General features: G+C 42.8%; 1 protein-coding gene across 1 annotated transcript in view; it reads left to right on the top strand.

The window, feature by feature from the left end:
* The window catches only part of LOC124043684 (ephrin-A3-like), a 105,168-nt gene extending 85,920 nt beyond the window's left edge, over nt 1-19,248 (top strand). Inside the window, exons 4-5 of the mRNA XM_046362523.1 lie at nt 4,065-4,139; nt 16,903-19,248. Coding sequence (XP_046218479.1) covers nt 4,065-4,139; nt 16,903-17,021 — 194 coding nt within the window. The 3' untranslated portion in view covers nt 17,022-19,248. The remainder of the gene's footprint in view (nt 1-4,064; nt 4,140-16,902) is intronic.
* The last annotated feature ends 2,563 nt before the right edge of the window (nt 19,249-21,811 follow it).

The following is a 21,811-nucleotide window of genomic DNA, read 5'->3' as shown; positions in this document are numbered from 1 at the left end:
TCTTATAGTGAGGTTATTTCTATCTCACTGTGTTCCAGGGTTGTATGATGTTATTCTGTGTTCCAGGGCATTGGTAGTAATGTACAGTGTTATTCTGGGTCTCAGTGCTCTAATAGCGTTTGATAGGTAAAACCTCTCTTCTATCCTGATGTGATCTCTCCCTCTGATGCTTTCCCCCTTTCTCAGCCACTCTCCTCTCTCTCGTTCTCTCCCTCTCTCTCTCTGCCTCTCTTCAACTTCCCTCTCTATCTCTCTCTCTTTCTCTCTCTCTTTCTCTCTCGCTCACTCCTCTCTTGCCCCCTCTCTCCTCTCCCCATCGCTCTGATAGTTGATTCTCTCTCTGATAGTGACATTCTGTGTTATTTTTACTCCAGTAGCCTCTCTCCCCTGCAGTCCTTTGATCAAAGCCCTGTGCTGAAAGCTCTCCCTACTTCTCTAACCTTGTCAGCATTAATACATCCCACACCCAGGCCAGTGTCAGCTTCTGTGTACACATCACCTTAACCTCCTCTCTGAGTGTCAGGGCTAATCTATTGAAGTGTCCACTTGGGGGGGGGGGGGGGCATAAAGTGGATATAAAGTGTGTCCGTGTGTGTCCGTGTGTTTTCCAATGTGTGTGATAGTGTTTACTTTACAAACGACAACCGTTACTCTGCAAGGTCTGCTTAGTAGCCTAGCTATCATCTTAACCCAATTGCTATTCTCATTCCACTCCATTCATTATCTCTGCCCTATCCCTTTTGTTTTGAGACCATTTTTCTCCACAAATACACATACTTACCATATGCCTCGTATCTTGTGCCATATGCTACATCCCTCTTTGCAGTGCAATAGAATATGGATAAGCAATGTGCATTCTCATTTAAAATCTCACTGAGCTGATGTTAATGTAATGCCAAGTCTAGACTATCAGTGTGTGTAATACTTTCCCTCTCAGTGAATATGCCTTCATCTTCTGCTCGATAGCTTCACCTCATAGGATATCTTTATGTACTGGACTGGAGTATCCTGGCATTCACACAATATGTGTCCCAAATGGCACGCATTCCCTTTATAGTGCATTACTTCTGACCTAGGCCTATACGGTGTACTATAAAGTGGTCCTTCTGTAGCTCAGTTGGTAGAGCATGGCGCTTGTAACGCCAGGGTAGTGGGTTCGATCCCCGGGACCACCCATACGTAGAATGTATGCACACATGACTGTAAGTCGCTTTGGATAAAAGCATCTGCTAAATGGCATATATTATTATTATTATTATTATATTATTATAAACTGTAGCACTATATAAAGTGCATTCAGAGAGAATTCAACCCCTTCCCTTTTTCCACATTTTCCTATGTTACAGCCTTATTGTAAAATGGTTTAAATTAAAAAATTTCCTCATCAATCTACACACCATACCCCATAATGACAAATCGAAAACAGCTTTTTAGATTTTTTTGCAAATTTAATCAAAATAAAAAACATATCTTATGTACATAAGATGTTTCTTAAACTTGATTGGAGTCCATGTGGTAAATTCAATACAATGGACTTGGAAAGGCACACCTGTCTATGGAAGGTCCCACAGTTGACAGTGTATGTCAGAGCAAAAACCAAGCCATGAGGTAGAAGGAATTGTCCGTAGTGTTCCGAGACAGGATTGTGTGGAAGAACAGATCTGGGGAAGGGTACCAAAAATGTTTGCCGCATTGAAGGTTCCCAACAACACAGTGGCCTCCATCAATGGAAGAAGTTTGGAACCACCAAGACTCCTCCTGGAGCTGGCTGCCCAGTCAAACTGAGCAATCGGGGGAGAAGGGCCTTGGTCAGGGAGGTGACCAAGAACCCGATGGTCACTCTGACAGAGCTCCAGAGTTCCTCTGTGGAGATGGGAGTACTTTCCAGAAGGACAACCAGATCTACAGCACTCCACTAATCAGGCCTTTGTGGTAGAGTGTGCAGACAGAAGCCACTCCTCAATAAAAGGCAAATGACATTCTCGTCTGATGAAACCAAGATGTAGCTATTTGGCCTGAATGCCAAGTGTCACGTCTGGAGGAAACCTGGCACCATCCCTACTGTGAAGCATGGTGGTGGCGGCATCATGCTGTGAGGATGTTTTTCAGTGGCAGGGACTGGGAGACTTGTCAGGATAGACAGAATGATGAACGGAGAAATCCTTGATGAAAACTTGCTCCAGAGCGCTCAGGACCTTGACTGGGGCGAAGGTTCACCTTCCAACAGGGCAATCACCCTAAGCACACAGCCAGGACAACGGAGGAGTGGCTTCGGAGCAAGTCTCTAAATGGTGTTGAGTGGCCCTGCCAGAGCCCGGACTTGAATTCGATCGAACAGTTCTGGAGAGACCTGAAAATAGCTGTGCAGTGATGCTCACCATCTAACCTGACAGAGCTTGAGAGGATCTGCAGAGAAGAATGGGAGAAACTCCCCAAATACTGGTAGCATCATACCCAAGAAGACTCAAGGCTGTGATCGCTGCCAAAGGGGCTTCAACAAAGTACTGAGTAAAGGTTCTGAATACTTATGTAAATGTGATATTTCCGTTTTTTATTTTGAATAAATTAGCAAAAATGTCTAAACTTGTTTTTGCTTCGTCATTATGGAGTGTTTTGTGTAGATTGACAAATGTGGAAAAAGTCAAGGGGTCTGAACACTTTCTGAAGGCACTGCCTGCCAAAGGGGCTTCAACACTGCCTTCAGAAAGTGTTCAGACCCCTTGACTATTTCCACACTTGTTGTGTAACAACCTGAATTTAAAATGTCCCTGGCCTACACACAATAACCCATAATGTCAAAGTGGAATTGTGTACGTAAAATGTTGATAAGTATTCAAACCCTTTGTTATGGCAAGCCTAAATAAGTAAATAAATAATGAAGGGTGCTCCCGAGTGGCACAGTGGTCTAATACACTTCATCTCAGTGCAAGAGGCATCACTGCAGTACCTGGTTCGAATCCAGGCCATATCACATCTGGCAGTGATTGGGAGTCCCATCGGGATTGGCCGGGTAGGCCGTCATTGTAAATAAGAATTAGTTTTTTGTTGACTAAGTCAAATTTTAAAAAATTTCAAATAAATGTTCAGGGATTTCACCATAGGAAAAAACTGAGAATGGATCAGCAATATTGTCGTCACTCCGCTATACTAACTTAATTGACAGAATAAATAGGAGGAAGCATGTACAGAATAAAAATGTTGCAACAAGGAACTAAAGTAATACTGCAAAACATTTGGCAAAGCAATTCACTTTTTGTCCTGAATACAAAGTGTTGTGTTTGGGGCAAATCCACTATAAAACATTACTCCTCCATATTTTCAATCATAGTGGTGGCTGCATCATATTATGGGTATGTTTATAATCCTTAAGGACTGGGGAGTTTTTCAGGATAAAACATTAATTAAATGGAGCTAAGCACTGGCAAAATCTGGTTTAGTCTGCTTTTCACCAGACACTGGGAGATGAATTCACCTTCCAGCAGGACAATAACCCAAAACACAAGGCCAAATCTTCGTTGGAGTTGGCAATACCTCAAAATAGTTGTTTATCAATGATCAACATCCAATCTGATAGAGCTTAAAGAATTTTGAAAAGAATAATGGGTAAATGTTGCGCAATCCACGTGTGGAAAGCTCTTTGAGACTTACCCAGAAAGACTCACTGTAATCGCTGCCAAAGGTGAATCTAACATGTATTGACTTGAATAGTTATCTAATCAAGATATATTAGCGTTTTATTTTTCATACATTTGAAAAAAAAAACATGTATGAGTTTTTCTTCCACTTTGACATTACAACGTTTTGTGTAAGTTGTTTACAAAAAAATGACAATTAAATCAATTTTAATCCCACTTTGTAACACAATAAAATTGGGAAAAAGTAAAGTGGTGTGAATAATTTCTGAAGGCACTGTAAGTAGTGCACTATATAGGGAATAGGATGCCGTTTGAGACGGAACCCGCTCTCTGGTCAAAGGTAGTGTACTTTATAGGGAAGTTTCTGTGTAAAATAAGTAGTGCGGGCAATTTAATGACTTTGCATATTTGTGTTCCTCTCTCTCTAAGTCTCCCATGGTGATGATTCCAGTCAGACTCCACCTGACTACACAGTCAGGCCCAATATCAAAATACACAACATTGGTGAGTGCTCTCAATTCTATCCTGATGTGCTCTCTCTGATGCTTTCCCCCGCTCTTGCTGCCCCCCCTTTCTTTTTCTCTCTCAGTAATTGTCAGGATTTGGCCAGGGTTGTTCCGGTTTTTGGTCACTAGATGCCCCCATTGTGCCTTTTGACCTTTTGTTTTCCCTTGATCCCCATTATTATTTGCACCTGTGCCTCGTTTCCCCTGATTGTATTTAAACCCTTTGTTTTCCTCTGTTCTTTGCTCTGTGTTTGTATGTTAGCACCCAGCCCTAGTACTCTGAGAACTCTTGTTGATCCCGGTGGACTCTCTTGTGGAATTCTGTTTTTTGTTCTTGTGGAATTCTGTTTTTTGTTCTTGTGGATTTACCTTTTTTGTCTTGGAGGATTACCTTTGTTCTTGTAGGATTCCTTTTGAGGTTGTGGAGTTACATGTTTTCCTGAAGAACTTCATTTTTTACTTCATTAAATACACCGTCTCAAGTACTGCTGTGTCTGCCTCATCTTCTGGGTTCTGCCGACTATTCGTGGCTCATTTGGTTAAGTGACTGTTTCTCACTCCGGAGACCCGGGTTCGTAACCGGGTCCTGACAGTAATGGCATAATATTATTTATATGGGTTCTGAATAGAGGTCGACCGATTAAGATTTTTCAACGCCAATACCGATACCGATTATTGGAGGACCAAAAAAAGCCGCTACCGATTAAACTGACAATTTTTTTTTTGTAATAATGACAATTACAACACTACTGAATGAACGCGTATTTTAACTTAATATAATACATCAATAAAATCAATTTAGCCTCAAATAAATAATGAAACATGTTCAATTTGGTTTAAATGATGCAAAAACATTTTGTTGGAGAAGAAAGTAAAAGTGCAATAAAAAAGCTAACGTTTAAGTTCCTTGCTCAGAACATGAGAACATATGAAAGCTGGTGGTTCCTTTTAACATGAGTCTTCAATATTCCCAGGTAAGAAGTTTTAGGTTGTAGTTATTATAGGAATTATAGGACTATTTCTCTCTATACCATTTGTATTTCATTAACCTTTGACTATTGGATGTTCTTATAGTCACTTTGGTATTGCCAGTGTAACAGTATAGCTTCCGTCCCTCTCCTCGCTGCTACCTGGGCTCGAACCAGGAACACATCGACAACAGCCACCCTCGAAGCAGCGTTACCCATGCAGAGCAAGGGGAATAACTACTCCAAGTCTAGGAGCGAGTGACGTTTAAAACGCTATTAGCGCGCACCACACTAACTAGCTAGCCATTTCACATCGGTTACACGAGCCTAATCTCGGAAGTTGATAGGATTGAAGTCATAAACAGCTGCTGGCAAATGCACTAAAGTGCTGTTTGAATGAATGCTTACGAGCCTGCTGGTGCCTACCACCGCTCAGTCAGACTGCTCTATCAAATCATAGACTTAGTTATAACATAATAACACACAGAAATACGAACTTTAGGTCATTAATATGGTCGAAACTGGAAACTATCATCTTGAAAACAAGACGTTTATTCTTTCAGTGAAATACGGAACCGTTCCGTATTTTATCTAACGGGTGGCATCCATAAGTCTAAATATTCCTGTTACATTGCACAACCTTCAATGTAATGTCATAATTACGTAACATTTTGGCAAATTAGGCGCCCCAAACTGTTGCATATACACTGACTCTGTGTGCAGTGCACGCAAGAGACGTGACACAATTTCACCTGGTTAATATTGCCTGCTAACCTGGATTTCTTTTAGCTAAATATGCAGGTTTAAAAATATATACTTCTGTATATTGATTTTAAGAAAGACATTGATGTTTATGGTTAGGTACAACATTGGAGCAACGACATTCCTTATTCGCGAATACGCACCGCATCGATTATATGCAACGCAGGACACGCTAGATAAACTAGTAATATCATCAACCATGTGTAGTTAACTAGTGATTATGATTGATTGATTGTTTTTTACAAGATCAATTTAATGCTAGCTAGCAACTTACCTTGGCTTACTGCATTCGCGTAACAGGCAGGCTCCTCGTGGAGTGCAATGTAGTCAGGTGGTTAGAGCGTTGGACTAGTTAACTGTAAGGTTGCAAGATTGAATCCCCAAGCTGACAAGGTAAGAATCTGTCGTTCTGCCCCTGAACGAGGCAGTTAACCCACCGTTCCTAGGCCGTCATTGAAAATAAGAATATGTTCTTAACTGACTTGCCTAGTTAAATAAAGGTGTAATAAAAAAAATCGGCCAAATCTGTGTCCAAAAATACCGATTTCCGATTGCTATGAAAACTTGAATTCGGCCCCAATTAATCGGCCATTCCGATTAATCGGTCGACCTCTAGTTCTGAATACCACCTTGCTAGGCACACACTCACACACATTATATTTATCTTTCTTTCTTTTTCTCTGTCTGTCACAAACACATACGACCACACACACACACACACAGTTGTTCAATGGTGACCGGATGGCTCATGACCGAGTTTATGGAGGAAAATAAATAAATACAGTAAACACACATAGTCCAAACAACCCAAATGCCTTGGGGCCTCCTGATGCATCTTTCTGTACTTTATGGATTAGTGGCATCAACAGAAAGAGGACACAATAGAAGTCATAACCCATAAACACTTGTGCAACCCTGATGGCCTCGCTGGCCTTGTTGAAGCTATAGAGATCTGGTTGCAATTTCAGTTTAAGCACCAGAATTAACAAATGGATTGTTTTTTTGTTGTTGTTTTTACATTTTAAAAAAAATAGGACTGGTGGAGTTACACTACCGTTCAAAAGTTTGGGGTCACTTAGAAATGTCCTTGTTTTTGAAAGAAAAGCACATTTTTTGTCCATTTAAAATAACATCAAATTGATCAGAAATACAGTGTAGCCATTGTTAATGTTGTAAATGACTATTGTAGTGGGAAACGGCAGATTTTTAATGGAATATCTACATAGGCGTACAGAAGCCCATTATCAGCAACCATCACTCCTCTCTCCCTCACTCCCCATCACTCCTCATTCAGACAAGATTAGACTGATGAGTTTCAGAAGAAAGTACCTTGTTTTTGGCCATTTTAAGCCTGTAATCGAACCCACAAATGCTGACGCTCCAGATACTCAACCAGTCTAAAGGATGGCAGTTTTATTGCTTCTTTAATCAGGACAACAGTTTCAGCTGCGCTAACAATTGCAAATGGGTTTTCTAAAGATCAATTAGCTGTTTTAAATTATAATCTTGGATTAGCTAACACAACGTTGCATTGGAACACGGGAGTGATGGTTGCTGATAATACGCATCTGTATGCCTATGTAGATATTCCATTAAATATGAGCTGTTTCAAGCTACAATAGTCATTTACAACATTAACAATGTCTACACTGTTTTTCTGATCAATTTGATGTTATTTTAATTGACAATATTTTTAGATTTTCTTTAAAAAACAAGGACATTTCTAAGTGATCCCAAACTTTTGAACATGCAGTTAACAAAAATATATGGAAATGTCTGCTCTATCCAAAATAAAAATAAAAATAAATAAAAAGCATAGTATTTAAGGACAACAGCTGTGCCAAACAACAGCTGCGCCAAACAACAACAGCTGCGCCAAACAGGTTGAAAATAGTTGGGAAGAGATTTTCGATTGACCAATTCCGTGGCACATTGCTGATACACAAGACGACGCCTGATTCAAAACTTGCAACCAATATAATGTTATATACAGTATATCACAAAAGTGAGTACACCCCTCACATTTTTGTAAATATTTGAGTATATATTTTCATGTGACAACACTGAAGAAATGACACTTTTCTACAATGTAAAGTAGTGAGTGTACAGCTTGTATAACTGTACATTTGCTGTCCCCTCAAAATAACTCAACACACAGCCATTAATGTATAAACCGCTGGCAACAAAAGTGAGAACACCCCAAATTGGACCCAAAGTGTCAATATTTTGTGTGGCCATCATCATTTTCCAGCACTGCCTTAACCCTCTTGGGCATGGAGTTCACCAGAGCTTCACAGGTTGCCACTGGAGTCCTCTTCCACTCCTCCATGACGACATCACAGAGCTGGTGGATGTTAGAGACCTTGCACTCCTCCACCTTCCGTTTGAGGATGTCCCACAGATGCTCAATAGGGTTTAGGTCTGGAGACATGCTTGGCCAGTCCATCACCTTTACTCTCAGCTTCTTTAGCAAGGCAGTGGTCGTCTTGGATGTGTGTTTGGGGTTGTTATCATGTTGGAATACTGCCCTGCGGCCCATCTCCGAAGGGAGGGGATCATGCTCTGCTTCAGTATGTCACAGTACATGTTGGCATTCATTGTTCCCTCAATGAACTGTAGCTCCCCAGTGCCGGCAGCACCCATGCAGCCCCAGACCATGACACTCCCACCACCATGCTTGACTGTAGGCAAGACACACTTGTCTTTGTACTCCTCACCTGGTTGCCGCCACACACGCTTGACACCATCTGAACCAAATAAGTTTATCTTGGTCTCATCAGACCACAGGACATGGTTCCAGTAATCCATGTCCTTAGTCTGCTTGTCTCCAGCAAAATGTTTGCGGGCTTTCTTGTGCATCATCTTTAGAAGAGGCTTCCTTCTGGGACGACAGCCATGCAGACCAATTTGATGCAGTGTACGGCGTATGGTCTGAGCACGGACAGGCTGACCCCCCACCCCTTCAACCTCTGCAGCAATGCTGGCAGCACTCATACGTCTATTTCCCAAAGATAACCTCTGGATATGACGCTGAGCACGTGCACTCAACTTCTTTGGTCAACCATGGCGAGGCCTGTTCTGAGTGGAACCTTTCCAGTTAAACCGCTGTATGGTCTTGGCCACTGTGCTGCAGCTCATTTTCAGAGTCTTGGCAATCTTCTTATAGCCCAGGCCATCTTTATGTAGAGCAAAAAAATAAAAAATAAGATCCGCAGAGAGTTCTTTGCCGTGAGGTGCCATGTTGAGCGGTTTATACATTAATGGCTGTGTGTTGAGTTATTTTGGGGGGACAGCAAATTTACACTGTTATACAAGCTGTACACTCACTACTTTACATTGTAGCAAAGTGTCATTTCTTCAGTGTGTGAGGGGTGTACTCACTTTTGTGATATACTGTATATACAGCATAGAGATAGATAAATAAATGTATGCAGTGCATTTGGAAATTATTCAGACCCTGTAAAGTATACACTGGAAGCAGGTGCAGAAGGTAAGTTTAATGAAAAGGAAAAAAAAACATGAGTGTACTGAATGTGAACAAAACCAATACTGCCTGATGACTGGGGCTACTGAGGGCAAAATAAAGGGAGAGTAAATCAAGGTGATGATGAGGGCCAGGTGTGCGTAACGATGGGGGCAGATGTGCGTAATGATGATTGCCAGGACTGGTGGTTAGTAGTACACCGGCCACATCGAGCGGGGGAGTGGGAGTACGCGTGACAGACCCCTTGACTTTTTGTTATGTTACAGCCTTATTGTAACAGCGTTCTTCGTTTCTTCGTTTGGGTGGGCGTCTGTCCATGGTGGCGGTTCCGGCTCGGGACGTGGACCCCACTCCATTAAAGTCATAGTTCCTCCCCTTTGCGTCCCGGGATAATCCACCCTCGCCGCCGACCATGGCCTAATAATCCTCACCCAGAACCCCACTGAACTGAGGAGCAGCTCGTGACTGAGGGGCAGCTCGGGACTGAGGGGCAGCTCGGGACTGAGGCAGCTCGGGACTGAGGGGAAGCTCGGGACTGAGGGGCAGCTCGGGACTGAGGGGCAGCTCGGGACTGAGGGGAAGCCCAGTACTGAGAGGAAGCGCAGTACTGAGAGGAAGCCCAGTACTGAGATGAAGCCCAGTACTGAGATGAAGCTCAGGCAGGTAGTAGGCTCCGGTAGATCCTGGCTGGCTGGCGGATCTGGAAGATTCTGGTTGACTAGCAGATCTGGAAGATTCTGGTTGACTGGCAGATCTGGAAGAATCTGGTTGACTGGCAGATCTAGAAGATCATGGCTGACTGGCGGATCTAGCTGCTCTATTCAGACTGGCAGCTCCTTGCAGAGTGGCAGCTCCTTGCAGACTGACAGCTCCTTGCAGACTGGCAGCTCTTTGCAGAATGGCAGCTCTTTGCAGACTGACATCTCTGGCTGCTTCTTGCAGACTGACAGCTCTAGCTGCTTCATACAGACTGACAGCTCTGACTGCTCCATGCAGGCTGACAGCTCTGACTGCTTTATACAGACTGACAGCTCCTTGCAGACTGACAGCTCCTTGCAGACTGGCAGCTCTTTGCAGACTGACAGCTCTGGCTGCTTCATGCAGACTGACAGCTCTGGCTGCTTCATGCAGACTGACAGCTCAGGCTGCTCCGAACAGGCAGGAGGCTCCGGCAGCGCTGTAGAGGAGGAAGGCTCTGATAGCGCTGAACAGGCGGGAGACTCCGACAGCGCAGGAGGGAAGGAAGGCTCTGATAGCGCTGAACAGACAGGAGATTCCAGCAGCGCTGTAGAGGAGGAATGCTCTGATAGCGCTGAACAGGCGGGAGACTCCGACAGCACAGGAGAGGCGAGGCGCACTGTAGGCCTGATGCGTGGTGCTGGCACTGGTGATACTGGAGCGAGGACACGCACAGGAAGCCTGGTGCGGAGAGCTGCTACCGGAGGACTGGTGTGTGGAGGTGGCTCTGGATAGACCGGACCGTGCAGGCGCACTGGAGCGCTTGAGCACCGAGCCTGCCCAACCTTACCTGGCTCGATGCCCACTCTAGCCCGGACAATACGAAGGTGCTGGTATGAACCGCACCGGGCTATGCACCCGCACTGGAAACACCGTGCGCTCCATAGCATAACACGGTGCCTGCCCGGTCTCTCTAGCCCCCCGGTAAGCACAGGGAGTTTGCGCAGGTCTCCTACCTGGCATAGCCATACTCCCTGTAAGCCCCCTCCCAATAATTGTTTTGGGCTGCTTTTTGGGCTTCCTTGCCAACCGTGTTCCCTCGTATCGTCGGCTCCTATCTCCAGCTGCCTCTGCTCTCCTAAGTGCCTCCACCTGTTCCTTTGGACGGCGATATTCTCCAGGCTGCGCCCAGGGTCCTTTTCCGTCTAATATCTCCTCCCAAGTCCAGAAGTCCTTTGATCGCTGCTCCTCACGATTAACAGGGAGAGTTGGCTCAGGTCTGAATCCTGACTCTGCCACTCTCTCCCTGAGCCCTCCCCCAATACATTTTCGGGGGTGACTCTCGGGTTTCTTTCTGCGCCGCCGTGTCTTTCTCTTCGACTCCATTCTCCTATAGCCCTCTTCGCACTGCTCCAGCGAATCCCAGGCGGGCTCCGGCACTCTCTGGGTCGACCGCCCACCTGTCTATTTCTTCCCACGTAGTATACTCCATACCTCTGCTGTCCATAACGTCTTCCCATGTCCATTCTCCGAATAATTCATCCTCCTTTCGCTGCTCATGCTGTCGCTGCCTGTTACCACGCCACTCGGTCCTTGTGTGGTGGGTGATTCTGTAACGGCATTCTTCGTTTGTTTAAAGAGAGTCGGACCGAAATGCAGCGTGGTTGTTACTCATGATCTTTAATGAAGGATCGCGATACACAAAATAACTTATACATATACAAAACAACAAACGGAATGTGAAACCTAATTACAGCCTATCTGGTGAAACTACACAGAGACAGGAACAATCACCCACGAAATACAAAGAGAAACCCAGGCTACCTAAATACGGTTCCCAATCAGAGACAACGAGAATCACCTGACTCTGATTGAGAACCGCCTCAGGCAGCCAAGCCCATACAACACCCCTACTCAGCCGCAATCCCAATAACCACAAAACCCCAATACGAAATACAACAAAACAAACCCATGTCACACCCTGGCCTGACCAAACAATCAACGAAAACACAAAACACTAAGACCAAGGCGTGACACTTATATATAAAATAGATTTTTTTAAATCCCTCATCAGTCTACAGACAGTACCCTATATTTAGACATTTTTACACATTTATTAAAATTAAAAAAACAACTCTGTTGAAGCACCTTTGGCAGCGATTACAGCCTCGAGTCTTCTTGGGTATGACGCTACAAGCTTGGCATGCCTGTATTTGTGGAATTTCTCCCATTCTTCTCTGCACATCCTCTCAAGCTCTGTCAGGTTGGATGGGGAAAATCGCTGCACAGCTATTTTCAGGTCTCTGCAGGGCTGTTCGATCAAGTTCAAGTCTGGGCTCTGGCAGGGCCACTCAATGACTTTCAGAGCATTGTCCCAAAGCCACTCCTGCATTGTATTGGCTGTGTGCTTAGGGTAGTTGTCCTGTTGGAAGGTGAACCTTCGCCCCAGTCTGAGGTCTTGGGCACTCTGGAACAGGTTTGTTTTTATCAATGTTCTCTCTGTACTTTGCTTGCTTCATCTTTCCTTCGATCCTGACAAGTCTCCCAGTCCCAGCTGCTGAAAAACATCCCCACAGCATGATTCTGCCACCACCATTCTTCCCCGTAGGGATAGTGCCATGTTTACTCCAGATGTGACGCTTGGCCAAAGAGTTCAATCTTAGTTTCATCAGACCAGAGAATCTTGTTTCTCATGGACTGAGAGTCGTTTAGTTTTTTTTTTGGCTAACTACAAGCTTGCTGTCATGTGCCTTTTACTGAGGAGTGGCTTCCGTCTGGACACTCCACCATAAAGCCCTGATTGGTGGAGTGCTGCAGAGAGGTTCCCCCATCTCCACAGAGGATCTCTGGAGCTCTGTCAGAGTGACCATTGTGCTCTTGGTCATCTCTCTGACCAAGGTCCTTCTCCCCCAATTGCTCAGTTTGACTGGGTGGCCAGCTCTAGGAAGAGTCTTGGTGGTTCTAAGCTTCTTCCATTTAACAATGCTGGAGGCTACCGTATTCTTGGGGAACTTCAATGCTGTATACATTTTTTGCTACCCTTCCCCAGATCTGTGCCTCGACACAATCCTGTCTCAGAGCTCTGCGGACAGTTCTTTCGACATCATGGCTTGTTTTTTGCTCTGACATGCACTGTCAACAGTGGGACCTTTATATAGACAGATGTGGGCCTCCAAGTCATGTCCAATCTATAGAAACATCTCAAGGATGATCAATGGAAACAGGTTGCACATGAGCTCAATTTCGAGTGTCATAGCAAAGGATCTGAATACTTAAGGTATTTCTGTTTTATTATTAATATATTTGCTAAAATTTCTAAAAACCTGTTTTTGCTTTGACATTATTGGGTATTGTGTGTAGATTGATGAGAAAAAAATGATTAAGGCTGTAACGTAACAAAATGTGGAAAAAGTGAAGAGATCTGAATACTATCCGAATGCACTGTATGTATATGGGGGATACAATCATCCCAGCTCTGCAGATTTTGCTGCGACAAGACGGAATCATTAGGTCACTTGTTTTGTTACTGCCCATATGTAGCTTGTTTTTGGTCGTAGGTTCAGCAATGGCTGAAGAATTGTTGTATTTACCTGGAGCTAACTCTGCATATAGCACTGCTACGTGATTTGAAAAGTCATAGTCAATTGATGAATAACATAAGAATAGTCTTAGAAAAAATGTTTGTCTTTAATTTACAATCTGTAGAAACTATGAGAATAGAAAGGTTCTGAAATGTTGTGAAACATCACAGCACAGTGGGAAAATATATTGCAATTATAAATCAAAACTGGATGGCCTTCAGAGATATATGGGAGGGGTTGAGGGTAGCTGGAGGGTGGGACTAAAAACAAACCAAAAATATAACTAATGTAAAATATAATGTGTCCGTAAAATGTATATGGTATGTATAAGCTGGATGTAGAAGCCTAAGTATTTGTTTACTCCAATTAGGGGAGGAGTGGTAGGAGTTGCGAAAAATAATAAAGAAGGGGAATATATTAAAATATATTCTTTATATATATATATATATATATATATATATATATATATATATATATATATATATATATATACTGAACAAAAATATAAACACAATGTAAAGTGTTGGTCCCATGTTAAAAGTTCCCAGAAAATTCCATTAGCACAAAAAGCCAATTTCTCTCAAATGTGCATAAATGTGTTTACATCCGTGTTAGTGAAGATTTCTCCTTTGCAAAATAATCCATCCACCTGAATGGTGTGGCAAATCAAGAAGCTGATTCAGCAGCATAATAATTGCACAGGTAATGTGCTGAGGACAATTACAGGCCACTCTAAAATGTGCAGTGTTGTCACACAACATAATGCCGCAGATGTCTCAAGTTTTGAGAGAGCGTGTAAATGTCCACCAGAGCTGTTGCCAGATAATTGAATGTTAATATCTCTACCATAAGCCACCTCCAACGTCATTTTGGAGAATCGGCATCACAACCGTGTCGTGTGGGCTAGCAGTTTGCTGACGTCATGTGATGTGTGAACAGAGTGCACCTTGGTGGAGGTGGGGGTTGTGGTATGGGCAGGCATAAGCTACGGACAACACAATTGCATTTTATCGATGTCAATAGAGATAACGTGACGAGATCCTGAGGCCCATTGTTGTGCCATTCATCCGCCGCCATCACCTCATGTTTCAGCATGATAATGCACGGCCCCATGTCGCAAGGATCTGTACACATTTCCTGGAAGCTCAAAATGTCCCAGTTCTCCAATGGCCTGCATACTCAATGTACCATTTCCCGCCAATATCTAGCAACTTCGCACAGCCATTGTAGAGGAGTGGGACAACATTCCACAGGCCACAATGAACAGCCTGATCAACTCTATGAGAACAACATGTCCTGCGCTGCATGAGGCAAATGGTGGTCACACCAGATACTGACTGGTTTTCTGATCACGCCACAACCTTTTTTTTAAAGTTATCTGTGACTAACAGATATATATCTGTATTCCCAGGCATGTGAAATCCATAGATTAGGGCCTAATGAATTTATTTCATTTGACTGACTTCCTTACATGAACTCATTAAAATCTTTGAAATTGCTGCGTGTTGCGTTTAAATTTTTGTTCAGTATATATTTTACAACAAAGATATGTGTTGTATTGGAAGTGATGCAGAGAATTACATTGATAGAAGTCACAATCCATCTTCCATATTAAAGCTGATCTCTTTTTTTTTCAAACACTACTTTACACAATCAGGGACACTATTCCACCTAATGCCGTGTCAATATTCTCTAACTTTGCAGCATACTAACTTCTGTTCAGGTTAAAACTCACTTACAGTTTATATGGAACAAACTCACTCAACGCCCCTCCCTGTCTGAGATAACATATTCATGAATACCTTGTCAGCTAATCTCAGAGTTAAATAAAGAACTCATCTTTTTATTTGTGCAATTGTGGCATCTGTGACAGCATGGCCATTGCTATTGAGGCTCCAAGTAGTCAATGTTCTTTTTCTTTTGTGTTTGAAAGAAGTGTAAAGCTAATTTTGGTGGTTTTAGTCCTGAATCTAATCTTGTGTGTTTATTGTTGAGAATAGATGGTGGTGATTTAGCTTAAAGCCATTAACTGACCATAGGCCATCCAATTTGAAGACCATGCTCTGATCCTTGGCTGATTGCTCAAAATCCATAGGAATCCCCACCCAGTTGACTGCTTTAAAAGGGTAGAGGCTCTCAATGGCATGCTAAAATGGGTTATATCCATCTGGAGTCCTCTATCTAACTTTATGGGCTGTCAGCTGGAACAGTCTCAATTTACCACATGTACGCAACTGGACTCGGCCCTATCACTTTACCATATTACTTTATTTGACCATGTCACTGGTGTAGATGTCAGGGTTGTGTCATCGTCGTAGCCGACAGACATGTTTCCTAATATTTCTAAGAATGGTTTTGACGTGTCAGACAAACCGGTCGAGTTGGATGTTGTTCTTTCTCTTGAGTCAACGAGGGGGAAAAGTCTGCTGCCACGTGTCATTCGTCATATCAGTGTCACATCTTGTGTCTCTCTTAGTTCGTTAACTCTTCACTGTCTGTCCCCATAGTGGCCTATTTGTTTTATTTTTTTCACCTTTTATTTAACTAGTCAAGTCAATTAAGAACAAATACTTATTTATAATGACGGCCTACCAGGGAACAGTGGGTTAACTGCCTTGTTCGGGTGCAGAACGACTTTTACCTTGTCAGCTCGGGGATTCAATCCAGCAACCTTTCGGTTACTGGCCCAATGCTCTAACCACTAGGCTACCTGCCTATAGGGAGGCTCAGGATTCTGGTCACACATCCCAAGCTTACTTTGAGAATGAGATGTATTTTTCCCTGTTCTCTCTTTCTCTTGCTCTCCAGCTAATGCAGGATTGTGCCTAATCAATGGGTTTGTTCTATGTTAATTTCATTTAATTGCAAATCCTGCTAGATGAAGCCGAATCATTAGAATAAAAATATGCATACATTTTAAAAGATGAACAACAAAGTGTGTTTATTCCTCCTCCCAAGAGGGAATATGGCATCATATGTTGCAGCACAGGTGATAATTGCCGATTTTTGTTACATTTCTCTGTTTGTTCTCTACATGTGGATGTGCATTATTTGTATGCATTGCACAACATCGGCTGTAGATTGATTGAGTTAATGTGTCATTTGATGGTTTCTCTCACCCTCTCTCTCTCTCTCTCTCTCTCTCTCTCTCTCTCTCTCTCTCTCTCTCTCTCTCTCTCTCTCTCTCTCTCTCTCTCTCTCTCTCTCGCACTCTCTCGGTCTGTCTCTGTCTGTCTCTCTCGCTCCCTCTGTCTCTCTCGCTCCCTCTGTCTCTCTCTCTCTCCACAGATGAATTTAACCCTGAAATTCCCAAACTGGAGAAGAGCGTCAGTGGCAGCAGCCGATCACGCGATCGCCTTCTGCTCACCGTGGCAACACTGCTCATCTCCGCCCTCCTGGTTTCCTAGCGACTGTCCCCCCGAGTGACATCACATGGATATCTGAACTGCTTAGACTGAAGGGCTCTGTATCCATTGACCCCGGATTCAATTAGAAAGTGAGAGGGAACCAAGTAAATGTCACACAATTCAACCAATCAAAAGTCAGAATTACAAACAATTTGACACAACCATAAATAACAGGACTTACTCTCAAATCGTACTCACTCAATTCTATCTTAACTCACCTGTAGTCACTGTTGATACACAGTTTGTGCGACGTCTTTGGTCCATGCATTGTCGGACATACACTATGTGCATACGTGCCACTGCATTTTATGCATTTGGTGTGCCACCACACGGACCAAAGCAGAAAATGGCATTCAGACTTAGACATGATACAGCCATCATGCCTAGGCTGCCTCTGGCTACACACACATGGTTAAAGTAGGGCATGTGCAGTGGGATTTGTAATGAGAGTATGGCTGCCTGTCTATCTGCGAAGGAACTCGCATGACATTGTCTTCAGCTTGTCCCAATATGAAGGACCTTTGAGCTCTGTGGAGTAGGATGGCCATAACTGGACTGGGCTCCACTGAGCCTGACCAATGGACTGTCCAATAGGCTTTGATGGACAGGACTCAACTGGACTTGGCGGTGCTGCAGTACTGTGGACCATGCTGGACTCTGCCAAGATTCACTGTACTGTGCTGTGCCATATACTTGCAGCCATTTCTCTACACTGCTGCCATTCTACCGGATGTTAACCCATCTTTTACTGTCATAGATACGAGTTGGTCACACTGAGGCCCAAGTGTTAATGATGTTGACCGGAAGACAGAAATATTTTAAGAGAATCTCTATAAGGCTTTCGAGAGCCCTTATCCATCTCCTCTAGATGTGCTCTAACTGTGGCTTTGTGGTGCATAGAAAGGTCCAAAGCCCACATGTCAAAGACAAAATAGACGGTGCCCTTCAAGAACTGGTCCTAGATCTGTTTTCATATCTGCCTTCAACCCTTATTAACTGGAATTAAAGAGACTCTGCACCTGTGCTTTGAGGGCATTTCCAGAAGCACAGATCTGTGTTTTTGCCTGATGCATCTACCCATAACACTTTGTCTGGGTTCCAGGTAGCAATCTTGTATCTATAGTCAACAGAATGGTTTCTATTGCCACAAATTACAATATTAAACATTTCATAACAACAAATACCCTACAAATCCAGACCTGATTATTATTATTTTTTCCTCCATCACTTTCAAAGGTTACCGAATCAGGGCTGTTCATTATTACAATCTCAGTCACTGTGGTAACTACCAAATACAGTAGTCACAGTGCGGCAGGTGCCTGAGGAAACTGTGATTTGTGTCACAGATTACTCTAGTCTCCATTTTGTAAACATGCGTGAATTTGCAGACAGACAGCAGTCCACAGATTTACTGTTTTATACTATAAAGTCTGACAATATTAGGATTGCATTTTCGATGACAATACTGTATGGTTTATTAACATTTATTTACATTATTTATTGATTTGCTTGTTTATCCATGTACATTTCCAAGTATTTTTTCATTAAGCTATTGTACCAAATTTTTTTTACTTTTTTATTTTTGCTAAAGCATTTGCTTCTGTTAAGTGCAGTACATGGATGTATGCCAGTTAAGACTTTTGAGGAGAGGTGTAACTATTCTTCTCACATGTTATAAAGCATTACATTTAACCATAGCATTTATGCCAGCAGCACGGGGGGAAATAAGAGGAGAGGTGATACTGGATGAAAAACATCACTCCTCCAGTGCTGCGCTTAAAATTCTTGACACGAGAAATGACGATAGTGCATTGTAATATAACTTTATAAACGTGCTGGTAGGTGCTGGATTTGTGTGTGTGTGTGGGTGTGTCAGAGAGAGTGAGAGAGAAAAGGCATTATTCAGAGAGAAAAACACATTGTTGTGCGTATGGAGGTATAAGGAGTGTGACTGTCCGCGCTTTCGAGTATGTGTGCATTTTAGACTTTTCGTATTCGTTGAGGGACTTGTTTGTAGGATCTGAATATGCAGGAGTGTATGAGAGATAGAGAGTATGTGCTTCAGTAATGTTAGCTTATGTTAGGGGCCGGGGGGATTTTAAAAAAGCATTTACTAATGTTGGAGACAACAACAAGAATTGTGTTTACCTTTGACAAGAATCAATTTAAAAACATGTAAATTGAACTAAGAATGACAATGATTAAAATGATGACAATAAAAATCATACTTTTAGCAAAAGTCTTTATACATCTATATCCTAAGTTAAATGATTCAGTTGCTAAGTTGTTTTGTCAGGAACGTTCTTTATAAGAATGACTTAGCCAGGCACGTCACCCGTGATACAAGTCAGTATTTGATGTCCATCCATGTCTAAGGATGTTGAGAGATGACGTGGAAACCAGCCACTAGGAGCAGCAGTGAGCATTGTTACCTACAAGGAGGCTTTGGTTTTGCTAGGGCGGTTCCAAAGGTTGCATGTTCGAATCCAGCGATAGAAAGTTGCTTTAAAAAAAAAAATGTTTAAGCCTATCCCTATCCCCTTACCGTAACCATTTGTAGTTCATTCCTAACCTTAATAATGATGAGTTAATGCCTAAACTTAACCTTGGAATGATACGGAGAAGTTACTAAACACTTGACATTTGAGAACCATGGATGAATGTCTAATTCTGACAGACTGAGAGCTTGTTGGATTTAGCACGACCTTTCAGTCTCCATTTATGTTTCTTTTTCGTCTTTGATCTTCTATCTCACCTCCACCTTACCTTGCCCTAAACGTTCTCTTACTCTTAGTTTGTGTGTTTATCTTCCCTTTCTGTTTGGTCCTTGTCTTTTCCTGTTAAAATCCATTCCCTCTCTCGTATACTCATTTGAACTATTTCCATCCTACATACTGACACGCACAACCCACTCATCCACACTAACACCTTCATCACATGGCCTGTGCTTACAGTAATATATCTCCACTTGAGAGCACAAACGCAACACCCATAAAACATAATGACAACGTGGGGAAAACCAACCTACTGCTCCATCTCTCTGTCTCTCTCTCCATCCCCCATTCTCTCGCTCTCCTCCCCACAAAACACCTGCAAGCCATTCATGTCTCCACACATCTCCATCTCCCTCAGTCTTTCTCCCCGCCCCTCCACCCTTTGCTCCCTGTGCCCCTGTCAGTTTCTCTCTAATCTTGGTACGCTAACCGGAGAAGTCTACAGAAAAAAGGGACTGACACATACAGTTGAAGTCGGAAGTTTACATACACCTACAGTGGGACAAAAAAGTATTTAGTCAGCCACCAATTGTGCAAGTTCTCCCACTTAAAAATATGAGAGGCCTGTAATTTTCATCATAGGTGCACTTCAACTATGACAGACGAAATGAGAAAAAAATCCAGAAAATCACATTGTTAGATTTTTTATGAATTTATTAGCAAATTATGGTGGAAAATAAGTATTTGGTCACCTACAAACAAGCAAGATTTCTGGCTTTCACAGACCTGTAACTTCTTCTTTAAGAGGCTCCTCTCTCCTCCACTCATTACCAGCTTGGAAAATTCCAGAAAATGATGTCATGGCTTTAGACGCTTCTGATAGGCTAATTGACATAATTTGAGTCAATAGGAGGTGTACCTGTGGATGTATTTCAAGGCCTACCTTCAAACCCAGTACCTCTTTGCTTGACATCATGGGAAAATCAAAAGAAATCAGCCAAGACCTCCACAAGTCTCGTTCATCCTTGGGAACAATTTCCAAATGCATGAAGGTACCACGTTCATCTGTACAAACAATAGTACGCAAGTATAAACACCATGGGACCAAGCAGCCGTTACACCGCTCAGGAAGGAGACATGTTCTGTCTCCTAGAGATGAACGTACTTTGGTGTGAAAAGTGCAAATCAATCCCAGAACAACAGCAAAGGACCTTGTGAAGATGCTGGAGGAAACAGGTACACAAGTATCTATATCCACAGTAAAACGAGTCCTATATTGACATAACCGAAAGGCCGCTCAACAAGGAAGAATTCACTGCTCCAAAACCGCCATAAAAAAGCCAGACTATGTTTTACAACTGCACATGGGGACAAAGATCGTACTTTTTGGAGAAATGTCCTCTGGTCTGATGAAACAAAAATACAACTGTTTGGCCATAATGACCATTGTTATGTTTGGAGGAAGACAGGGGAGGCTTGCATGCCGAAGAACACCATCCCAACCATGAAGCACGGGGGTGGCAGCATCATGTTTTGGGGGTGCTTTTCTGCAGGAGGGACTGGTGCAGTTCACAAAATAGATGGTGTCATGAGGAAGGAAAATTATGTGGATATATTGAAGCAACATCTCAAGACATCGGTCAGGAAGTTAAAACTTGGTCACAAATGGGTCTTCCAAATGGTCAATGACACCAAGCATACTTCCAAAGTTGTGGCAAAATGGCTTAAGGACAACACAGTCAAGGTATTGGAGTGGCCATCACAAAGCCCTGACCTCAATCCTATAGAAAATTGGTTGGCAGAACTAAAAAAGCGGGTGCGAACAAGGAGGCCTATAAACCTGACTCAGTTACACCAGCTCTGTCAGGAGGAATGGGCCAAAATTCACCCAGCTTATGCTTGGGAAGCTTGTGGAAGGCTACTCGAAACGTTTGACCCAAGTTTAACAATTTAAAGACAATGCTACCAAATACTAATTGATTGTATGTGAACTTCTGACCCACTAGGAATGTGATGAAATAAATAAAAGCTGGAATAAATAATTCTCTCTGCTATTATTCTGGTATTTCACATTCT

This window comes from Oncorhynchus gorbuscha, linkage group LG09 (assembly GCF_021184085.1).
Source record: "Oncorhynchus gorbuscha isolate QuinsamMale2020 ecotype Even-year linkage group LG09, OgorEven_v1.0, whole genome shotgun sequence".
Lineage (NCBI taxonomy): Eukaryota > Metazoa > Chordata > Actinopteri > Salmoniformes > Salmonidae > Oncorhynchus > Oncorhynchus gorbuscha.
Note: the sequence above shows the minus strand (reverse complement) of the source record. Positions and strands in the feature narration are given on the sequence as shown.